General features: G+C 40.7%; 1 protein-coding gene across 1 annotated transcript in view; it reads right to left on the bottom strand.

The window, feature by feature from the left end:
* ipo13b (importin 13b) overlaps positions 1-24,625 on the bottom strand; it is a 206,707-nt gene that overhangs the window by 94,855 nt on the left and 87,227 nt on the right. Inside the window, exons 7-10 of the mRNA XM_048602101.1 lie at positions 22,109-22,256; positions 20,446-20,627; positions 16,385-16,411; positions 12,023-12,157 (exon numbers count right to left, since the gene is read on the bottom strand). Coding sequence (XP_048458058.1) covers positions 12,023-12,157; positions 16,385-16,411; positions 20,446-20,627; positions 22,109-22,256 — 492 coding nt within the window. The remainder of the gene's footprint in view (positions 1-12,022; positions 12,158-16,384; positions 16,412-20,445; positions 20,628-22,108; positions 22,257-24,625) is intronic.

The raw sequence follows: 24,625 nt of genomic DNA, 5'->3' as shown, positions 1-24,625 counted from the left end.
AAAATTTTGAACAGGAGGAGAACTTCACATATACAAATGAATTCAATCCTAGCCAGATTGGTATAATTTAATCATTCATTTTTTTTTTTAAAAAAGCAACTTTGCAAAGCTGCCATGCAGAAAACGGAGAAAACCTCTCAATGCTGAAATACTCATTTGACAAGACACTATAACTACAGTGGTATTTACACATGCAACACTGAGAACACAATAAAGCCCTGGCACACAACAGTCATAGAAAAGATGTGTTCTATGCAGCAAAATTCAAAATGTACCATTATCCAATCAAAACACAAAGAACTGCAGATGCTGGAAATCAGAAGCTGATGGATAAACTCAGGAGATCTGGTAGCAATGTCGAAAGAAAGCTGACCCATTCTGAAGAAGGATCAACGGACCCAAAATGTTAACTGCTTTCTCTCCACAGATGCTAGCATTCAAGAGATTTTCCCAGCAATTTCTGTTTTTGTTGCCAATATTGAAAGTCTGGTGTCAAAAGTACGAAAATTGCTGGAAGCAGTGAGTAGGTATTAGTTATCGACTTAACAAGCCTGCTTCCTTCACAGATGTCACATGGCCTAAAAATCCCCAATATTTCACTCAAACATTCAAATTAGAAGGAGTTGACCATTTTGGCCATCTAGACTGACCCATCATTCCATAAGATCATGGCTGACTGATCGCCGCCTTAGCTTCACATTCTTGCACCATCCACATTCCTCCTCCATCACGAGCCCTCATTAATCAACAACCCCTCCCCAAATCATTCTCCGAGAATGGATGTTCCAAAAACTCTGCTCCCCCCCCACCCAAGGATGAAGATTTCTCCTCATTTGCCTAAAGTGGGACCCTTAGTTTTTAAAACTGTGTCCCCCTACACCGACTTTCTTCAAAACGGAAAATAACTTTTCAGCATTTATCCTCTCCAGTGCACTCAGGATCGTATATCTTTCCTGTAGAATTGAAGGTTATGGCTTTCCATCTCCTTCCTAGACATTGTAGATAACCCAGGCCAATGCCGAAGCCAGATTTGAGGGAAGGCTATGATGACATTATCACTGTTAACTATATTGATAACGATGCTGCTGTTAAATTATCAGGTGGTTTATTGGATATCTCTTCTGGGTGAGAATTTGCTCCCATTAAACTTTGGGAAGACCGCAGCCATAGTTTTGACCCTGATTTAAATTCCATTCTCCAAATACCAACTCAATCCTTTTCCTTTGCAACAATCTGAAAGTAAATCTTTTAAGTGGGCTTGGAATTTTGCTACTAAATTTGATCCCCAATATTAGTTTCCTGTTGCATATTTGGACTAAAACTGCCTATTTCCACCTTGAAGTCACTCAGGTTCACCTCCATCTCAGGTCACCTGCTGCTTAAACTCTGCAAACTTGTCTTCATTACTTCTACACTTCACTATTCCACTCCCAGTCTCCCAAAATTTAAAATATCCAAAACCCTGCTGCCCATGTCCTAATTTACACAAGTCACCTTTACCCCATCAATCCTATACTCGGTAACCTACACTGGCTTCAGGCCAGGTAATGTTTTGACTTTAAAACTCTACGTCTTGGTTTCATATCACTCCATGGTCTCTCTCTCTCTGTAATCTCCTCCAGCTACACCAAAGTTCTGCACCACTAGCATAATTACTGTGCCTTTGGTTACCTAGGTCCACTGTGCATTTCTTTGCTTTCCATCTTTAAGACAGTGTTAAACCTACCTCTTGGACCATTATGTAATCGGACCTATTAACTCTTTATGTGATTTGTTGTAGTATTTTAAAATAGTCCTGCGAAATGCTTTGGAACACCTTATTATGCTAAAGGTGCTATATAAACACAAATTGCTGTTGTCATTGTTCGAATGTAATGGTAAACTACGCACCCATAAGCCAGTTCCAGTCAATAAAGATTACACGCATTATGCTCAGCATGTGGAAGTGACATTATGAATTTGCAGTCAATACTTTTTAATAATTGGACATATATAAGTGGTTAAGGTGGCTGCCTTGGGTGACTTTTGGCATGTGGACAACAGACAGTATCAAGCTTGCAGAGAATAGCTGATTAAATAAGGGTATAAGTGAGAATACCTCACAGACAGTGGAATTCACATACCACTTTAAGGAGAGGCCAACACAAAAAAGACTATGGAGTTTCAAGAATGCTTTTGTTGCGTTTCCTACTAAACAAAATGGAAGATCAAAACAATTTGTGGCAGATGGAGGTGAATGGCTACTAACACCTTCATATTATTCCACAAAGGCCTCTCTATTCCAAATAATACTGAGTGTGCCTCAGACATGTCAACCCACAGTTCAGGATGTGAAATCAACATGAATAGAAGACCCTGAATTTGTGAACTAAAAAATACATAGTACGATTACAGAATGGTTAAGAGCTGTTTGCAGGCAGATCCATCAGAACTGTTAACCATCAGCCATTCTGAGCACCAGGCTCTAAATCAAGCTGCAAGTCATCAGGTAGCCAAAGTACCTAACGTGTTCAAATTTCAAAGTTTATCTGAGAACCAACTCCGAGATAATCAATGATACAAAATCCTACATCCTTACAAGATTTCTCACTTCAATTTTAAAGCATTGAGTGATTTTAAGAAACTATAGGCTTGCCACACAGAAGACTGGAGATTGTAAAACAGAAACTAAATTAATAGCAACCTGTAAAAATGCGCTTTCTTCATTGATGAGGGCTTGCAGGATTGACGCTATGTTTGTGGTGTATAAGTAGATGCCAGGAAGCCTGTCTACTGTCAATCCTTCTCTTAAGACTTTGCAGTGGTTTAATATAACAGAATGGTTTTCTAGGTAGTTTCAAAGGGTATTTTAGAGTCAGCCACATTGCTATGAGTGTGGAATTACATTGAGGCCAGACCAGTTAAGAATGGCAGATATTTTTCCCTACAAGACATTAGTGAACTGATTGAGTTTTTACAACAATCAAGAATAGTTTCATTGTCAGCATTAAACCAGTTACTTTTAATTCCAGACTTGATAATCAAATTCAGACTTCACCAGTTATCACGGTAGGATTCAAATCTATGTCCCAGATTTAGTCCAGATGACTACACCAGTGACACTATCACTACACTACTGCCCACTCTAATATAGTGGATGAGGGGTAGGGGCATAGTGAGGTGCAGAACTCCTGTCTCCATCCAATCAATGCTTCATGAAGTATTGACTGACTGCTAGGTGGGAATGCATTGACCAACGATGATGCCAGCAGTGTGAAATATTTTGCTCCAAGTATCTTCGAAGACAACAATAATGGCAGCAAGGATTCTTCGGCTTTGTGCAGAATAAGAGACGTTCAAAAGTAAACAAGCTGTTGGGCAAGTAGTAAGAGACCAATTTATAATAACTGGCAAAAGAAATACTGAGTGGTGAAGAAAACCTTTTATTATTGCAGCAATTTTTAATGATCTGTAATGCTTTGTCTGCAAGGGTAACTGTATCAAAATTGGCAGAGCTGCCTACAGTCTAGTCAAGCAACAGCCTGACACTGTCGATAATGTATGAGAGATTCTTGAGTATGACTATGTCCCAGACACCACCCTGGATATGTCTTGTACCATCAAAGGGAGATCAGACCCATCAGAGATACTGACACACAGATGAGAAACAGTTGCCCTGAAAATCCTCAACATAGATTTTGGCCCCCAGGAAGGCTTACAGTATCACATCAAACATGGATGAAACCTCCTGCCGACTACCATCTACCAAACTTACTACTCAGCCAATGAATTGGTAACCCTCCACATTGAACACTACTTGGAATAAGCACAGAGGGTGGCAATTATAGAGCATAGAATGTACTCTGCGGATGACTTTAATGTCTGTGTGTCATCAAAAGTGGCTTTGTAGAACCACCACTGACTAAGCTAGCTGAATCCAAGAGATAATAGCTTTAGACTGGCAGGTAGTGAGGGAACCAATAAAAGGCCAAAACATACTTGATCTTGTCTTCACCAAGCTACCTGCCACAGATACATCTGTCCATGTCAATTTTGGTAGGATTTCAAACAGATTCTAGCAACTCAGAATTAGGCACCCATGAAGTGCTGTGGGCCTCAGCAGAAATGTATTCACCTGCAACCTGTAACCTCACATCCTGGCATAAGCCAGTCTAAATTACCATCAGGTAGGGTGATTAATCCTGGTTCAAAGAAGAATGCAGGGGTGCATGCCAGGAACAGCACAAAGCATACTTAAAAATGAGTTACAAACTTAGTGCAGTTACTCAGGACTACTGCATGCTAAACAGCAGCAGCTTGACAGGGCTAAGTGACCGCACAGCCATCAGATCTAAACTCTGCAGCTTTGTCACATCCAGTTCTGAAATGGTGGTGGACAACTAAACTCTTCACCGGAAGAGGCAGATCAATGATGAGACAGTCCATCACATCAGTGCAAAAAAAAAACTCTGAAGCAACTGCATCCATTTTAAACCAGAGGTGCTGAGTGGATGATCCACCTCGACTTCCTCCTGGGATCCCCAGTGTCATAGATGCCAACTGGCAACAAATTTGATTCACTCCATTTGATATCAATAAATCATAGAATCCCTGTGTGGAAACAGGCCATTTGGCCCAACATGTCCACATCGCCTCTCCGAAGAGCATCCCACCCAGACCTATTCCCCTACCCTTTCCCTGTAACCCAACATTTCCCATGTCTAATCCACCTAATTTGCACACCCAGCCAATTCAATTCATTCCATATGATATCAATAAATGGCTGGAGGTGGTGGATACCGCAAAGGTTATGGGCCTTGTCAACATTCCAGTAGTAGTACTGAAGACTTGTGCTCTAGAACGTGTCACTCCTTTAGCCAAATTCTTCCAGCACAGTTACTACACTAGCATCTACCCAACAATGTGGATAATTGGCAAGTTATATCCTGTACAGAGAAAGCAGGACAAATCCAATCCACACAATTACCATCCCATCAGCCTACTCTCAAACATCAGTAATGTGATGGAAGGTGTAATCAACAGTACTATCAAGCAGCACCTTAGCTGTGACTCAGTTTGGATTCTGCCTGGGTCTCATAGCTTCTGACCTCATTACAGCCCTGGTTCAAACATGGACAAAAGTGCTGAAGTGCAGAGGTGAGCTAAGAGTGACAGCCCTTGATGTCAAGGCTGCATTCTATCAAGTGTGGAATCAAATGGATATCGGGACAAACTCTCCTGTGGTTGAAGTCATACCTGGCATATAAGAAGATGGTTGTGGTAATTGGAGGACCATCATTTCACCTCCAAGACATTTCTGCAGGAGTTCCTCAGAGGGTAGAGGCACAACCATCTTCAGCTGCTTCAATGACATTCCTGCCATCATAAGTCAGAAATGGGGATGCTTGCCGACAATTGTACAATGTTTAGCATCATTTGCAAATCCTCAGATACTGAAGCAGTCCATGCTCAAATACAACAAGATCTGGACAATATCCAGACTTGGGCTGACAAGTGGCAAGCAACATTCATGCCACACACATGCTAAGCAATGACCATCATCAATAAGAGACAAATCTCAAACCATCATCCGTTGACACTCAATGATGTTACCATCACTGAATCCCCCACTATCAACTCATTGGGTTACTATTGCCCAGAAACTCAACCGGACTTACCACATAAAAGCCAGTCAGAGGCGAGGAATACTGCAGCGAGTTACTCACTTCTGATTCCCATCCATTATCTACTCAGCACAAGTCCGGAGTACAAAGGAATACTCCCCACTTGCCTGTATCGCTACAGCTCCAACAACATTCAAGAAGCTTGACATCGTCCAGGACAAAGTAATCCACTTGATTGGCATCACATCCACAAATATCGACTCCCTCTATCACCAACACTCATTGTGTTGGATCAACAAGATACACTGCAAAAATTCAAAGATCCTTGGACAGCACATGTCAAATCCACCACCACTTCCACCTGAAGGACAAGGACAAGGGCAGCAGATATATGGGAACACCAACACCTGCAAGTTCCCCTCCAAGCCACTCACAATCTTGACTTGGAAATATATCGTCATTCCATCACTGTTGTTGGGTCAAAGTCCTGGAATTCCCTCCCTAATAGCGTAGTGGGTCAGCCTACAGCAGGTGGACTGCAGCAGTTCAAGGAGGCAGCTCACTACCACCTTCTCAAGGGCAGGCAACGAATGCTGGCCAGCCAGCAACAGTCACCCCCCATGAGTTAATAAAAATTCCCTACTAATCAACATCCTTGTAACTTTCCAGGTGAGACTAACAATTTAATAACAATGGTGAAACAGAAGGCCTGAGATGTTAGTGCCTTTTAAAATATTAACCTAACAGGATACTCTCAAGTGGAAGGTCAGATAATTAACCATAGGCAACAGGGACGATAAGCATCTTTGTTGGGCAGACAGAGACAGAGAGAATGAAATGGTTATATAGCTGGAGGGGCACCACTCCATATCAAGCACGTGGCATGAACTTTCACAGCTATTTTGAGGCCTGACTCATGGTGTCGGCATCATTCTGCACACTCTACCCAGCTAATCTAACTGAACCCCACTCAAGTGTGCAAGTTTGCGTTCTGATCATTATACTACAAAACTTTGTACAATTAAGCCTATTATGGGTAATCCAACATGGGGGAATGGGAAAAAATTGTGGCTGTAAGAGCTGCTCCTTTTTTGAGCTATTTTGAATGTTGGAGCTGATTTCCTCGAATTCTAGGAGCAGTAATTACTGTTTTGTGAACTATTACATTGCTTTGGAACTTGGGAGGGAAAAAAAAGATCAAAACAACTGCACTGTAAAAAGGAAGACAGACAAAGGCAGTGACCACATGGGAAGTGATTCAAATGGAGAAAGAAACTTACACTGCTGTCTGACCCAGCAGTAACCTGCATAGCTGTTACCGTTGCTGTTTGGTTTCTCGAAGATCAGAGAAAATTGAAACCAGTGTGTGGGAGCTATCTGCAGGGGAGCAGCTAAGTGGCATTTTGAAGTGTAAGCTTACTGTTTTTCTTTTGCAAATCTACATTAGTGAACAGATTGGGCTCTTTTTTGATTATATGTTTTTATTGAGATCTGTCTCTTGATTAAACTTTAAAAATGTAAAATCATAGGTAGCAAGCAAGCCTGGAACAGCGTTTTTAGAGCAGTAAGACTGCTATTTTCTGGGTGTGTAGATTGTTAAGCTGCAAAGATAGCCTTGAGCGCTCTTCCTGTCAGATGTGCGAGATTAGGGAGAATTTCCATGTTGTGACAATTATGTCCGCAGGAAGTGTGGTTGCGAATCCTATCAGATCACATAGATCAGTTGGAGCTGCAGTTAGGGATGACGAGGAATTTATAGGTGCTAGGAGGTGTGATGGATGGCAGTTGCAGAAATGGAGATAAACCAAAGATACAGTCAGGTAGATGGGTGACCTGCAGGAAAGGTAGGAGAGGGAGGCAGGTTGTGTTGGAGTCTCCTGCGGCTATCCCCATCTCAAACAAGTATGCTGTTTTGGAAAATGTAGGGGGTTATGGAATCTCAGGGGAATGTAGCACTGACAGCCAGATTTCTGGGACCGAGACTGGCTCTAATGTAACAAGGGTACGCCAGGTTCCAAGCCATTGATTGTGATAGGGGACTCTCTAGTCAGCGGCATAGAAAGACAATTTTGCAGCCAACAGTGAGACATCAGAATGGCGTGCTGCCTCCTTTGAGCCAGGATCAAAGCAATCTTGGAGAAGGTGCAGAATATTCCCAAAGGGGAGAGGGACCAGCAAGAGGTCACTGTACACACTGGAAGTAACAACACAGGAAGAGAAAAGGATGAGATTCTGAGGAGACAATGTAGGAAGTTAGGCAGGAACTTAAAAAGTAGGTTCGAGGGTAGTAATATCTGAATTACTTGTGGTGTCATGAGCAAGTGAGGGTAGGAATAGGAGGTAGAGCAGATGAATGTGTGGCTGAAGAGCTGGTTCAGGGGAGAAGGATTCACTTTTTTGCATGTTGGAATCTTTTCCGGTGTAGAAGTGACTTGTATAAGGACGACGGATTGCACGTGAGTTGGAACCGGACTAATATATTGACGGGGAGATGTACCAGAGCTGCTCGGAAGGATTTAAACTGGGTGGGGGAGGCACGCAGGGGAGATAGTGAGGAAAGAAATCAGTCCGAGACTGGTATAATTGGGAAATGGAGTAGGTCAAACAGACAAGGCAGGCAGGAACGAAGAGAATGAGGTAGGACTGATAAATTAAACTGCATTTATTTCAATGCAAGAGGCCGAAGCGGTAAAGTAGATGAACCCAGGGTATGGTTGGGAACAAAGGACTGGGATATCATAGCAACTAAAGAGACATGGCTTAGGGATGGACAGAACCGGTAGCTTAATGTTCCAGGGTACAGATATTATAGGGAGGACCCAACGGGGTGGGTGGTGGGTGGTGGTGGTGTTTTTGATTAGGGAGAACATTACGGCTGTACTTAGGGAGGATGTTCCTGGGAATACGTCCAGGGAACTTATTTGGGTGGAACTGAGAAATAAGAAAGGGATGATCACCTTATTGGGATTGTACTGTAGACCCCCAAATAATCAGTGGGAAATTGAGAAACAAACTTGTAAGAATAATACAATGGTTATGTACGGGATTTTAACTTTCCAAACACAGACTGGGACTGCCATAGTTTTAAGGGCTCAGATAGAGAGAAATTTGTTAATTACATACAAGAAATTTTTCTGATTCAGTATGTGGATGTAACTATTGGAGAAAGTGCAAAACTTGACCTATTCTTGGGAAATAAGACAGGGCAGGTGACTGAGGTGTCAGTGGGGGATCACTTTGGGGCCAATGACCATAATTCTATTAGTTTTAAAATACAGTGATGGAGAAGGATAGACCAGACCTAAAAGTTAAAGTTCTAAATTGGAGGAAAGTCAATTTGGTAGTCTTAGGCAAGGACTTTCAAAAGTTGACTGGGGGCGGAAGTTCACAGGTAAAAGGATGGCTAGAAAATGGGAAGCCTTCAAAAATGAGATAACAAGAGTCCAGATACAGTATATTCCTGATGGAGTAAAGAGCAAGGCCGGTAGGCGCAGTGAATGCTGGATGACTAGAGAAACCGAGGTGTTGATCAAGAAAAAGAAGGAAGCATATGTCAGGTATAGGCAGCAGAAATCGAGTGAATCCCTAAAAGAGAATAAAGGCAATGTTAGGAGTACACTGAAAACGGAAATCAGGAGGGCAAAAATGGGACAGGAGACAGCTTTGGCAAATAAGGTTAAGGAGAATCCAAAGGGATTCTGCAAATACATTAAGGACAAAAGGGGTTACTCAGGAGAGAACAGGGCCCCTTAAAGATCAGCAAGGCCGCCTATATGTTGAACCACAGGAGATGGGGGAAGATACTAAACGAGTATTTTGCACCAAAAACAGAAGTTGCTGGAAAAGCTCAGCAGGTCTGGCAGCAACTGCAAAGAAAAATTACAGTTAACATTTTGGGTCCAGTGGCCCTTCCTCAAAACTGGTATTTTGCATCAGTGTTTACTGTGGAGAAAGATATGGAAGATATAGAACGTGGGGAAATAAACAGCAACATCTTGAAAAATGTCCATATTACAGAGGAGGAGGTGCTAAATGTCTTAAAATGCATAAAGTTGGATAAATCCCCAGGACCTGCAGGTGTACCCTAGAACTCTAGTACAGAGTTAGCTAGGGAAGTGATTGCTGCACCCCTTGCTGAGACAGCCACAGGTGAGGTGCCCAAAGACTGGAGGTTGGCTAATGTGGTGCCACTATTTAAGAAAAGGTGGTAAGGAAAAGCCAGGGAACTATAGACTGGTGAGCTTGACATCAGTGGTGGGCAAGTTGATGGAGCGAATCCCAAGGGACAGGATTTACATGTATTTGGAAAGGCAAAGACTGGTTAGGGATAGTCAACATGGCTTTGTGTGTGGCAAATCGTGTCTCACTATCTTAACTTTTTGAAGTAGTAACAAAGAGGATTGATGAGGGCAGTGTGGTGGATGTGATCTAAATGGAGTTCAGTAAGGTGTTCAACAAGGTTCCTCGTGGTAGACTGGTTAGCAAGGTTAGATTGCACGGAATAGTGGGCGATGTAGCTATTCAGATACAGAACTGACTTGAAGGTAGGAGGCAGAGTGGTGGTGGACGGCTGCTTTTCAGACTGGAGGCCTGTGACCAGACGTGTGCCGCAAGGATAAGTGCTAGGTCCACTGCTTTTTGTCATTCATATAAATGATTTGGATGTAAACATAGAAGGTATGGTAACTAAGTTTGCAAAACTGGTGGTGGTAGTGGAGTGAAGGAAATTACCTCGGAGTACAACAGATTTTGATCAGATGGGCTAATGGGCCGAGGAGTGGCAGATGGGAGTTTAATTTAGATAAATGTGAGGTGCTGCATTTTGGGAAGGTAAATGAGGGCAGGACTTATACACTTAATGGTAAGATTCCAGGGAGTTTTGCTAAACATATTGACCTTGGAGTGCAGGTTCATCGTTCCTTGAAACTGAAGTTGCAGGTACATAGGATAATGAAGCCGCCGTTTGGTATGCTTGCCTTTCTTGGTCTGTGCATTGCGTAAAGGAGTTGGGAGGTCGTGTTGCAGCTGCACAGGACATTGGTTAGGCTACTATTAGAATACTGCATCCAATTCTGGTCTCCCTGTTATAGGAAGGATGTTGAAAGGTTCAGAAAAGATTTACACGGATGTTGCCAGGGCTGGAGGGTTTGAGCTTTAGGGAGAGACTGAATAGGCTGGACCTATTTTCCCTGGACCATCGGCGACTGAAGGGTGACCTTATAGAGGGTTATAAAATTATGAGGGGAATGGATAGGGTAAATAGACAAGGTCACGTCCCTGGAGTGGGGGAGTCCAAAACTAGAGGGCATGGGTTTAAGATGAGAAGGGAAAGATTTAAAAGGAATCTAAGGGGCAACTTTTTCATGCAGAAAGCGGTGCATATACGAAATGGCCTGCCAGAGGAAATGATGGATGCAGGTACAATTATAATATTTAAAAGGCATCTGGATGGGTATATGAATAGGAAGGGTTTCAGAGGAATATGGGCCAAATGTTGGCAAATGGGACCGGATTTATTTAGGATATCTGATCAGCATGGACAAGTTGAACTGAGGGGTTTGCTTCCATGCTGTAAATCTCTAACTCTAAAAGAATGGATAAAAACTATGGCTGCACAGGTAAGCAACAAACCAGCTAAATGGGAGAGGTGAGAGGAAAGAGGAAAACACTGGCAGAGTTTTAAACAGTAAAAGGAAGATAGCTCAGAAGGCATCACAGAGATTTATGGAAAGTAACAATAAAACATTATGATTTGCTTTTTTTTTTACACGAGCGATACACATCCGAGGTAATCTATCATTCAGTGTAGCAGAACAAGCAACTGACATGTTCAAAATTCAGTTTATTTCTAAACTGGGTGATCCAACATTGGAATTTCAATGGATTGCGCCTCCTTTCCTAGTCTTTCCATCCTGGAATTAAGTTGTTCAGGAAACAATAACCAACTTGAATTTTAAAAGCAAGCTTGCTCTAAGAATTGGAAACGTTGCCACTTATGAAATACAATTCTTTGCAGAATGCAGTGAAATAATAAAACGCAATTTAATCACAATGTTAGTGTTGTAAATTTTAGAAAAATTTTAATATTAAACTAGCGTCAAATTCACCTGCACACAGGTGAGCAGCTTGCAATAACTGTAAATTGATTAGTGCAAAATGAATATTGTACAAGTGTATGTACTGGTGTCTTTTTTTTTTGAAATTTTGTGCTGTTGGAATTTAAATTAGCAGATTAACACGATGCTTTGAGATCAGCGTTAAACATAAAAAAAAACTCACTGTATTTAAGATAAATAGGGTGAAAATAAATAATTGGATCTGAGACAAAAACAAATGAAGTATATAAAAAAAAGTCACGCAATCCTGAAGTATTGGTTTCAGGCCATATGATGATATTGCTGGCTTTTCATCGTACATACCGGCTCATCAGCAAGTTTCTCCAGCTGCTGAATGTAGGGGCTGATGAGGGAATGCAGGTTCCTAAGGATTTCCTCCACCTGGAGGGCAGAGAGCAAGAATCCCAGAGCCTGCATCAGCCACATACACTGACTTGTCTGAGAAAGAGGAAGAGAAATAAAAAAAACTCAGTGAAGAAAAACAGATAATAAAGTTTGAAGATTTTCAAAATAAAATATAATTTTTGCAGTACCAAATAAAAATGAAAGCAGTGAGATTAGAACATCTTGACAAGTGCTTTGTACGAACTTGTTGACTTGCTGGCCGAGCTGGTTTGTTTTCATTCAGACGTTTCATCACCATGCTAGGCAACATCATCAGTGAGGCCTCCAACGAAGTGATGTTTTCTACTCACTTGGAATTTATACTGTCCGGTCCATTTTGGGGAGTGGTGTCATTTCCAGTTTTGTTCTGTATGGGTTTGTATATGGGGTCCAATTCTATATGTTTGATGATTGCATTACGGGTTGAGAATCTAGGAAATCCCATGCGTGTCTGTGTTTGGCTTGGGCTACTGTAGTTACGTTGTCCCAGTTAAACTGATAGCCTTCATTGTTTGAGTGTACCGATATTAAGGAAAGTTCGTCGTGTTGTTTTGCTGCTAGCCAACGGTCGTGTATTCTGATGGCTAGTCTGCCTGATGTAAGGTTTGTGGAAGTTGGTGCATGGTATTTTGTAAACTACGTTGGTTCTGCATGTTGCAGGAATGGGGTCTTTAATCCTTGACAGTATTTGTCGTAGAGTGGCTGTGGGCTTGTGCGCTACCATGATTCCTAATGGTCTTAGGAGTCTCGTTGTCAGTTCTGATATGTTCTTGATGTAGGGCAGTGTGACCAGAGTGTTAGGGCGTAGTGTCCTCTTGCTGTCTGTTTAGTAGGCACCTGTGGATGAAGTTGCAGGGATATCCATTCATAACGAAGATTTTCTATAGGTGCTCTTTCTCTTTCCTGCATTGTTCTGGAGTGTTGCAGTGAGTGTTAGCCCATTTAAATAGTGTCCTATTACAGTTTTGTTTGTAGATGTTGGGGTGGTTGCTGTGAAAGTTGAGGATTTGGTCAATGTGGGTTGCCTCCTTGCATACTGAAGTTTGGAACTCCCCATTGGTCATACGTTCAGCTCTGATGTCCAGAAACAGAAGCCGATTGTGGCTCTCTTCTTCTCTCGTGAATTTAATCCCCGTGAATACGTTGTTGATGAGGTGGTGGGTCGTACTTGTATGAACGGGAAATTTCGCACCAAAAATCACAGTACCTAAATACTATAGGCCAGCAGTGGACAACAACCCTAGAATGGGCCATCACCATCAATCAACACAGGACCAAAACTAAGAGGAGATACAAGCTACAGGAGAAACTCACCAAACTGATCCACCACAAAGACAAGGACAACAACAAACCGGACATAGGTATGAAACCTATCCAGCAAACGACTCACAAAAAACTAAGAAAGCTGTCCTATTACACGGACTGAACTATAATCACAAAGATGCGAACAGAACAGACTTCATGGCCGCCCTGGAGACTACATTAAAAGACAACAGACTCACGGATGAAACACAACAAGCCATCTGACAAAAACAAAGTTGCTGGAAAAGCTCAGCAGGTCTGGCAGCATCTGTGAAGGAAAAAACAGAGTTAACAGAAATTCTGAGGAAGGGTCACCGGACTCAAAATGTTTACTGTTTTTTCCTTCACAGATGCTGCCAGACCTGCTGAGCTTTTCCAGCAACTTTGTTTTTGTTCCTGATTTACAGCATCCGCAGTTCTTTCAGTTTTTATTTAAACCATCCGACAAACTATAATCCCCACTCTAAACTGAAGGAATGAATGGGACACCGTGAACACAGAGAAAAGCACTAGATAAGCTCAAGAAAGACAAGAACATCATAATCCTACCAGCGGACAAAGGGCACATGAAAATACCGGACTATGTCAAGAAAGCACAAGCATTGCTCGCAGATACAAACACTTACCAACAGGTGGCGATAGACCCAACACCGCAGCTAGGCAATAGGATCACCCAGACACCGAAAAGACTGAAACGATGCAGGACAGATAGCCAAGACGGACTACACGAGAATGAAACCAGAAGGTATGAATATCCCCCAGTTCTACGGACTTCCTGAAGTACACAAACCAGACATCCCCCTCAGACCAATTGGTCTAACAGGCACACCTTCACACAAACTGACCAAGGACCTACAACAGAGACTGAAACACCTAGTCGACGGATCATCCCATGCCATTCAAATCAACCCAAGAATTCCTCAAAACCCTCAAGAACATAATCTTGTCGTCGCTGATTTTTATGGTATCCTTTGATGTCACAGTATTATTCATGTCTATTGACATCCCACTAGCCAAAGAAACATTGGCCGCATTACTAGAGGAAGCAGGAACGCAGACCAGCAGCTCCATCAGCAATGACAACATACTCAAACTACTAGACTTGTGCCTCACCACACACTTCGTCTTTAATGGTCAAGTATTCAAACAGATCAACGGCACACCCATGGGGTCACTCACCACAGAGGCAGTCATGCAAAGACTAGAACACACTACCCTCCCCCGCATTCAACCTAAGCTGTGGAACCGGTATGTGGACGACACATTTGTCATTATTAAAACGCAACAAGCTAGAAGAGACCCATCACCTCATCAACAACGTATTTGCGGGGATTAAATTCACGAGAGAAGAAAACAACAATCAGCTTTCGTTTCTGGACGTCAGAGTTGAACGTATGACAACAAGACTCCTAAGACCACTAGGAACCGTGGTAGCACACAAGCCCACAGCCACTCTCCGACAAACTCTCAAGGATTAAAGACCCCATTCCCACAAAATGCAGAACCAACATAGTTTACAAAATACCACACAACAACTGCCACAAACATTACATTGGACAGACAGGAAGGAAACTAGCCATCAGAATACATGAACATCAACTAGCAGCAAAACGACACAACGAACTTTCCTTAATATCCGTACACTCAGACAATGAAGGCCATCAGTTTAACTGGGACAACGTAACCATCGTAGCCCAAGCCAAACAGACGTGCATGGGAATTCCTAAAGGCATGGTTCTCAACCCATGATGCAATCAACAAACATATGGAATTGGACCCCATATACAAACCCATACAGAACAAAACTGGAAAAGACACCATTCACCATAACAGACAGGACAGTATGTAAATGGCGAAGACGGCACAAGAAGAGTTTGGCGTCATGTCGTGCCCGAAATTCGTTAAGGTGGGGACGCAGAAGAAGGGTCATCGGACCCGAAACGTTAACACTGTTTTTTCCCTCACAGATGCTGCCAGACCTACTGAGCTTTTCCAGCAACTTTGTTTTTGTTCCTGATTTACAGTATCTGCAGTTCTTTCGGTTTTTATTTACGACAGTATAAATTCCAAGCGGAGTAGAACAACATGGCTTCATTGGAGGCCTCACTGATGATGTTACCTAACATGGCGATGAAATGTCTGAATGAAAACAAACCAGCTCGGCGAGCAAGCCAATAACCTCACCCACAACCCGAGCTACAAATCTTTGCTAAAACTTTAAATGCTTTGTTTTTAATAAAAGCCCACATTTAAAAACATAAGAGTTTAAAGAAAGCACACAACAAAACTAGTAAAATCAAACAACGAACAAGTGGAAACTTCGACGGCCCACTACATTTTGAAATACATATCAGTGCTGACTCTTCAAAACTTTGTGGCAGGTTTGACAACCCACCCACAGTAAAACTAAGTGTTATATAAAGCAGCTCTTCGAAGAAGTTAGTCAGGGTTAAAAACTCTGTCACTCTTTGTCCAATGCTCCAATGAACTGAATTATGAGCCCTACTAATGTTCTATTTTATCAATTATTCAGAAATATTTACACAAAATTATCAAAAATATACTCGCAAATGTAAATTATAGGGAAATTATATATTTAGAGCTTATATATGCAGGAATATCTTAAAACTATAGAATCTCATGCAGTATCTGATCATATGGTCCTGCTTTGTGTTGAAACCTTTTCCTCTGTTCCATTAAAATTAATTGCATACAAATACAAAAAAAAAGTTACTTGTATACAGTCCATAAAGTTAACTTAAATTATTTTCTGAGCTAAAATACTGAGGCAACTCAATGTTAATTCTAAAGCACATATTTAGTTAACTTCACATTCTTGTCTTATTGAGTGGACTTAGCACAATTATCATGAAACAGGTTTTACAGTCCACACAAACATAATGAAAGTATAAAAGCAATTCTAAATATTCCCTACTTCTATTTTTGTTAAACGTCAAACAGCTTTAAGAATCAACTAACCTTATGAATTTGTTTCATTAAAACCTCCTGTGGAAGACAACAGCAAAAGGAAACTCCAGGTTATCATTTGCTCACACCATAACAAAACATCAGGTTTGCTGACCTGTCTCTTAACCCTAGGTCTCACATCAGTTATATATTTCAAAGCTTTAAATAACTTGATACACGTTATCTGTGTTTATGGAAACAGGTACAGACTGAGCACAAATACATGCACCTGCTTAACAACTTGTTTCAACCAAACTGCAACCTCTTTCACAGCACTATTCGTGAATTCCACTTCTGATAAACAGAATCTAATAGCCCTTCACTGAAAATATATCCCTTTTTCATTTGGCACTTCGAGAACTCAAAAATGAGGAATAGTTTCAGGGCTTTTAAAAATAGCAGAAATGCTGGAAACATTACTGGGCTGCCAACATTCGACAAGATGAAAAAGACAGGCAATGCTTTGGGTGTAAAAATAACTATTTGACTAAGTACTTTCAGCATTTATTTTGTTATTCCAAAATGAATCAGCTGTACTTGGATATGGGTAGGTGCTTTATTCCTCCGTGTCTACCTGCAAAAACACACGAAATAATATTTACTTACCCAGCTTTGGCAATACTTCAAACTTTTAATTATGTAGACAGAGAAGTTGAATTATAAATTGAATATTAATTGATTATTATTTGAACTATAAAAGTCAATTGACAACTTGTATTTTCAATTGCTCTCAGCATTTTTAAAATTTTCAGACATTCCTAAACAAATCTCATTACCAGAAGAACGTAAAATTAAATGCAACATAAAATTGCAAATAATATTTGATGGATGCATAAACAGCTGAATTAGTTAATTATAATATACATTTATGTGTAAATGGGTACAAACCAAATGCAAAATAATGTTTGCACCCACTTAAGGTAGGCTCATGCAGAAAGTAAGGAGGCATGGGATTCAGGGAAATTTGGCTGTCTGGATACAGAATTGGCTGTCCAATAAAAGACAGAGGGTGGTAGTAGATGGAAAGTATTCAGCCTCGAGCTCGGTGATCAGTGGTGTTCCACATGGGTCTGTTCTGGGACCTCTGCTCTTTATGATCTTTATAAATGACTTGGATGAGGGAGTTGAAGGGTGGGTTAGTAAGTTTGCCGATGACATGAAGGTTGGTGCAGTTGTGGACAGCGGAGGGCTGTTGTAGGTTGCAATGGAACATTGACAGGATGCAGAGCCGGGCAAAGTAGTGGCAGATGGAATTCAACCCAGAAAAATGTGAGGTGATTCATTTTGGAAGGTCGAATCTGAATGCAGAATACAGGGTTAATAGCAGGATTCTCGGCAGTGTGGAGGAACAGAGGGATCTTGGAGTCCATGTCCATAAATCCCTCAAAGTTGCTACCCAAGTTGATAGGGTTGTTAAGAAGCCGTATGGTGCATTGGCTTTCATTGGCAGGGACATTGAGTTTAAGAGCCGTGAGGTTATGCTGCAGCTCTATAAAACCCTGGTTAGACCACACTTGGAATACTGTGTTCAGTTCTGGTTGCCTCATTATAGGAAGGATGTGGAAGCTTTAGAGAGGGTGCAGAGGAGATTTACCAGGATGCTGCCTGGACTGGAGGGCAGGTCTTATGAGGAAAGGTTGAGAGAGCTAGGGCTTTTTACATTGGAGCAAAGAAGGATGAGAGGTGACTTGATAGAGGCGTACAAGATGATGAGTGGATAGCCAGAGACTTTTTCCCATGGCGGAAATGACTATTACGAGGGAGCGTAACTTTAAGGCGATTGGAAGAAGGTATAGGGGAGATGTCAGAGGTAGGTCCTTTACACAGAGTGGTGGGTGCGTGGAATGCGCTGCCAGCGGTGGTAGTGGAGTCAGATACATTAGGGACATTCAAGCGACTCTTGGATAGGCACATGGATGATAGTATAATGTAGGGCATGCAGGGTAGTTTGATCGTAGAGTAGGATAATAGGTTGGCACAACATAGTGGGCCGAAGGGACTGTATTGTGCTGTACAGTTCTATGTTCTAAACCTTCTAATTAATTTATTAATATCATGCATAGACATTGGTATTTCCAATTTCTCTAAGACTTCAATTTGTTTTACAAAGGGTCAGGACAAGTTAAAAGGTTAAAAAATACATTTTGCTTGGAATAGAAATGATCTAGCTTTACAACAAAGTTAGCACATAGCAGTTTATGTTTAAATCTTCTTCTGATAAAATGGAGTTAATCAGTAATATAGATCTAAATAAACGTCACAAATTCAACATGTTTATACTGAGAGTTTCTAAAATTTATGTTAGTAAAAATGAATGAATGCAACCTTCTAGTCAACCACTGAGTATACTCCAGATTAAGATTTTTAGATTCTTGGGCACTAAAAGGAATGACAGGAAAGTGAAGTTGATGTGGAAGTTGATTTGAAGGTTAATCTTGAAGGGCCTCCTTTACAATTTCCACTCTCTTATTTCACATCCATTGGCAACAAGTAATACAGGAAAACAATTAATTGGCATGCATTTTTAGAAAGAAATGTCTTTTGGTTTGAACAATAACTGTTGACGTTAGAACTGGGGCTTTGACTTAAAAGACCTACTGATCTCATGAACAAACCTGAAGTAACAGCTCAGTTAAAATACATAAATTTCACTAATTCAGTTTGTCAGACAGTTCGGCATAATGTAGTAGCAGTCACTCTGAAGTGAATTAAGAACAAAGAAAAAGCAAAGAAAGGTACTGCATGGTGTAGCATAATACTATGGAGACTATTTTGGATTCTGTGTGTTGTGTTGAGTTAGCTAATTTAGTTTTACTGGGGGTTACTGACCAACATGCCCCTACAGGCTCAGTGAACAAGAGGGATTGCAATCCATTAAACCTTGCTGAAGTGCGTCAGTAACTTTATGAAGTAATGAATCAGAAAATAAGGTGAAATTGTATAAAATAATGATTAAGTGAAGAGAAAGGTTGCAGTTCCCAAACTGTTGATGTTTTTTTTTAAAATAAGGATATTAACAAGAAGCTCCTGTGGATTCTACTTAAAACAGGTACCAGCTCAGAAGGGATGGAAATTTTGTTGACAAAGTCCATTACAAAGACCTATTTCTTATTTTCACATCCATGATCAATAATATTATAATCATAATCATGCAACAAATGGATTGGACTGGAGGAAAAAATAAACATTTTGTCTTCTCTCTATTCAATGGCCTATTGTTTCATCACCATCAGGAAGTTGGCAGTATTACTGAAGTACATATCTTCTCAAACATTTTGTCAGCAAAGAACCTCCAAAGTAATACTGAATAATGAGACACCATGGATCCACTAAACTCCTCTCGTTTAAAGAGGTCAGGGTGCACAGCCAGAGCAGTTAATGGGCATAAATGCAGGACTTCCACCTCTCAGGGACAAAAGGTCTTAAAGAGGGTCGAAAGGTGGGGGTTCCATCTGTACCTGCCTGCTCGACATTAATTATCCACTTATGGGGCTTCAATGACTCAGTGGTAGGTGGTGGGGACACCATTCACTAAAGTTCAAACCAACCAGTGGGTGGGCATTAAATCCAGCCCCAAATATCACCTATTCCTTCCACATGTTAGAAGGTAAACAAAGAAACAGAAACACAAAATATTTGGTCCAGATCAAGGCTGTTTGAACTATTGCATTTGTGGCAAAATGATCTAGGTGACTCTAATTTCAATGTACAAACAAAAACCCCGAAAGGACTGTGGATGCTGGAAATCAGAAAAAAAAAGCAGAAATTGCTGGAAACACTAAGAGGTCTGGCAGCATCTGTAGACAGAAAGTAGAATTAATGTTTCAGATCCACTGACCGTTCTTCAGAACTGATGAAAGCTAGACCTGCTGAGTTTTTCCAGCAATTTCTGTTCTTATTTCCAATTTCATTGTAGCTCAACAGCACAGTCAGCTGACACAAAATTCCTGATTTCACATTTTAAAGTGGCACCATAAGAATTCAAAAGAACATTAGAAGTCAGTACATTAAATGTAAATCAACGCAGCATCTAACTGTTCCAAAGTAGCTTATAAAATCTGGATGATCATTACCTGAGAAACTGCCACAATATTAGCAGCATAGGGAGGTAGGTCATACTTGCATTCTCTACAGATCTTCTTCAGTGTGGAAACACTGGATATGGAAAGTTCTGCATTGCCCAAAGCATGCAATACTAATGGCAATACACTGTTAATCATCACTGGGTGATCGGCCAACCATTCAGCTAGTGCACCTGGAAGAAAGATCGGAAGTAGTTTAAACAAAAAATTCTGGTAATCAAATTTATAAACATGAAGCTGCAAGTATGGCCATTGGGACATAGTCAATAATTTATATAATTTAATCAAGCAAAGGAACACAAGGAAATTTTATAATTGTGCGGCATTAATCTGGACAGTCAAACTCCAAACCCGGGGTCAAAATTGAGATTATCCAAAATGATACTCTACATTCTGGTTTATTGTTAGATATTACACACATGTAACATGTAGTTTGCCAAAAACAGTTAACAATCAAACATCTTCACAAATGATTAACACTACTAGAATTATTCACCCTATCAAAGCCTGATTACATTTCTAAATTGTTATGCAGTTTCTGTCTGTCAAAAAATCTGTAATGCAGAAGGTTCAATTAATATTGTACAGGAATATATGACTTATTTCACTTCACCGACAATCTCAAATACGATTGTACATTTCTTAACCAAATGGTATCTCTTCTCAAATGATCATCAAGCATTGCCTGATGTCAAGTGAACTGGCCTTGGAACAGGCCTTAGCCACAACCTGGTCATTAACTATTCATACCCGCTATTGCATGATCATAATGAGAGAAGATTGAGGAAAACCATTTGGTACATCTTACTGTATACTTATTTACAGCTACCCCAACTCGCAAACAAACAGCATCCACAAGCTACACAATTCCAGGGTTTACTATCAATTACCACATTTGTGAGCGAGACATCCTATGGGAAATTTCTAAATATCAATCCTAAACTTTATTTTAAACTGTTTTCTTCAATATGTTCTTGTCTTACTGTTTTGATTGATGCTCGTACGCTTAAGTTATCTTTCTAGACAATTCACTTCATAAGGCCCCATCTTTTAAGCTGTAGAGCTCAAATTTCTTCAAATATTCCTCACAAATTAGTCCTTCTAATTGTAAGAATTCTTCACAACACTACCTCAGATTCCAAAGCCTGTGTCTCATGAGCAAGCTGAACTAGGCATACGAAGATGCAAGTTTGTTCCAAAGCCTGTTTCTCATGAGCAAGCTGAAATGGGCATTTGAAGGTGAAAGTTTGTTGAACATGTTGGATGGCTTTAGCATGACTTCCTGCAATTTGTCCTCTCGGTTTTGGCTTTATAGTTCATTACACTTTGTTGACTACTGTCCACCAGTGACAACCAATGTTGAAAAGTGAATTTGTTAAATGATCTTTAAAATTTAATCTTTATTTACTTCAACACCATTCAGCAATCTTATCAAATTGTAGCTATCCCCCACCCCAGTCCAAGACAAAGTTCATGTTTCACTCAGACTTGAGCATATATCCGATGTGACACTTGCAGTACAACTCAGTGCATACTGCATTGTCTGACATGTCATCTTCACTGGGACATTTTTAGATCAGATTTAGAACAGACAAATCCTACCACTGTTTAGAGAATACATGCATGCAATTTTCAATAAAGTAAAGCCATTTACCTATAGTAAACATCACAGTGTCAGCTAGCTGCACATTGCTAATGTTTATCCTTGGAATAAGACCAATCAAGCCTGGAATAACATCAGAATAGTTGACATCATTGGTTTCTGCAATAGATTGAAACCCATACAAACAGGCTTCAATGTGCTAAACAGAGAGAAAAAGAGAGGGAAAAAAAAAAGTTACACAATGCAACAAAATTAGCATTTGTCAATTGTTTAAAATAGAAACTGCAATACCCATAAAACCAATACTTTGACTAAAACCAAAGGAACCAAACATTAGGCCCCAAAACACACAAAAACAAACAAACAGTCAACTGCTATCTATTTTACAGTACCAACACAGAATTATTTGACTCTGTCCAGTCTGCATTTACCATCTAAATTGCAGTATTAGTAAAATTGCACAAGGATTCTTAAGCTAACGGTGCATTTTGTACATATCCCATATCAGCCCTATTTGTTTTAGATTCAAATAATCAAATTATATGGTCATTTCCGGCTGGGAAAAAGTCTCTGGCTATCCACTCACCTCTCATCCTTCTTCGTTCCAATGTAAAAAGCCCTAGCTCCCTCAACCTTTCCTCATAAGACCTGCCCTCCAGTCCAGGCAGCATCCTGGTAAATCTCCTCTGCACCCTCTCTAAAGCTTCCACATCCTTCCTATAATGAGGTGACCAGAACTGAACACAATATTCCAAGTGTGGTCTAACCAGGGTTTTATAGAGCTGAAGCATAACCTCACGGCTCTTAAACTCAATGCCCCTGCCAATGTAAGCCAACACACCATACGCCTTCTTAACAAACCTACCAACTTGGGTGCCAACTTGGAGGGAACTATGCACGTGGACCCCCAAAATCCCTGTTCCTCCACACTGCCGAGAATCCTGCCGTTAACCCTGTATTCTGCATTCAAATTCGACCTTCCAAAATGAATCACCTCACACTTTTCTGGGTTGAATTCCATCTGCCACTTCTTTGCCCGGCTCTGCATCCTGTCAATGTCCCGTTGCAACCTACAACAGCCCTCCACACTGTTCACAACTCCACCAACTTTCATGTCATCGACAAACTTACCAACCCACCCTTCCACTCCCTCATCCAAGTCACTTATAAAGATCACAAAAAGCAGAGGTCCCAGAACAGATCTTTGTGGAACATCACTGGTCACCGAGCTCTAGGCTGAATACGTTCCATCTACTACCACCCTCTGTCTTCTATTGGGCTGCCAGTTTTGTATCCAGACAACCAATTTTTCCCCAATCCCATGCCTCCTTACTTTCTGAATGAGCCTACCATGGGAAACCTTATCAAATGCCTTGCTAAAATCCATATAGACCACATCCACTGCTCTGCCTTGAATGTGTTTTGTCACATCCTCAACGAATTCAATAAGGCTTGTGAGGCATGACCTGCCTCTACCAAAGCCATGCTGACTATTTCTAATCAAACTGTGTTTTTGCAAATAATCATAAATACTGTCTCTCAGAATCCTCTCGAATAATTTGTCCACCAAAGTAGTAAGACTGACTGGACTGTAATTCCCAGGATTATCCCTATTCCCTTTCTTGAACAAGGGAATGATATCTGCCACCCTCCAATCAGGGTGAACCAGCTACATAAAATGCCACAATTACTGATGCAGATCAGTGGACGGGTACTCTCCATTAAATTCTATCACCTATAAAGGTATAGGTCAAAAACACTATTAGATACACTCCTTGGTGGGATTAAGTTCCAACAATTAAGCTTACTTTCTGAAGTCAGCATAAAATCATCTGCTTGACGGGGTTAAACATTCAAATCCACCATTACTTTCTGTTGCCAGCACATTGTATACAATATACTGCATACATTGCAGCAAGTTGTCATTATTTCTACATTAGAACACTTGGAACTTGAGACTTTCGACATACAGATGGACACAGCAACAGCTGGATTCAAATTCCAGCATCTCTAGGTTTCCTCTAAGTCATACACCAGCAGAGGACATCTGTACCCAAAACTTTTGGGAGCACTTTTAGCAAATTGCCAGAAAAAGCTCACTTCTATTTCAAGGACAACCATGGATAGGCAATAAATGCCCATCTTGAAAGCAACTTCCATATCCATGCAAACTTTTCATGGAGCAGTCAGTAAACCAAATACCAATGGTAAAATGGCATTTTTTGCAGGACGTAATTGGAGATGCTACGAAGCAGTCGTTTTTTTTTTGGGCAGACATTAATTCATCTGGTATTGAAGATAGTTCACTTTTTGCTTGTAAATGCCTTAGATAATCAAAATTTCAAGGTAATATTCAAGTGAATATTGAACAAAGTATAGTGTGCAAGCTCATTGAAAATGTATTTCACTCAAGTATAGGACATTTGAAAATAACATTTTACAATAGCTAATCCACTTTAACAATTTAAAAAAGTCACAAACCAGGATTGGATTATCTTATGCTGCTCCAAAATACCACACATTATTGCAAATACTGCACTTAAAAGCACTTGGGTACAAGTCTTAAGG

This window comes from Rhincodon typus, chromosome 10 (assembly GCF_021869965.1).
Source record: "Rhincodon typus isolate 14 chromosome 10, sRhiTyp1.1, whole genome shotgun sequence".
NCBI classification, from domain to species: Eukaryota; Metazoa; Chordata; class Chondrichthyes; order Orectolobiformes; family Rhincodontidae; genus Rhincodon; species Rhincodon typus.
This window is presented reverse-complemented; position numbering and strand designations above follow the sequence as displayed.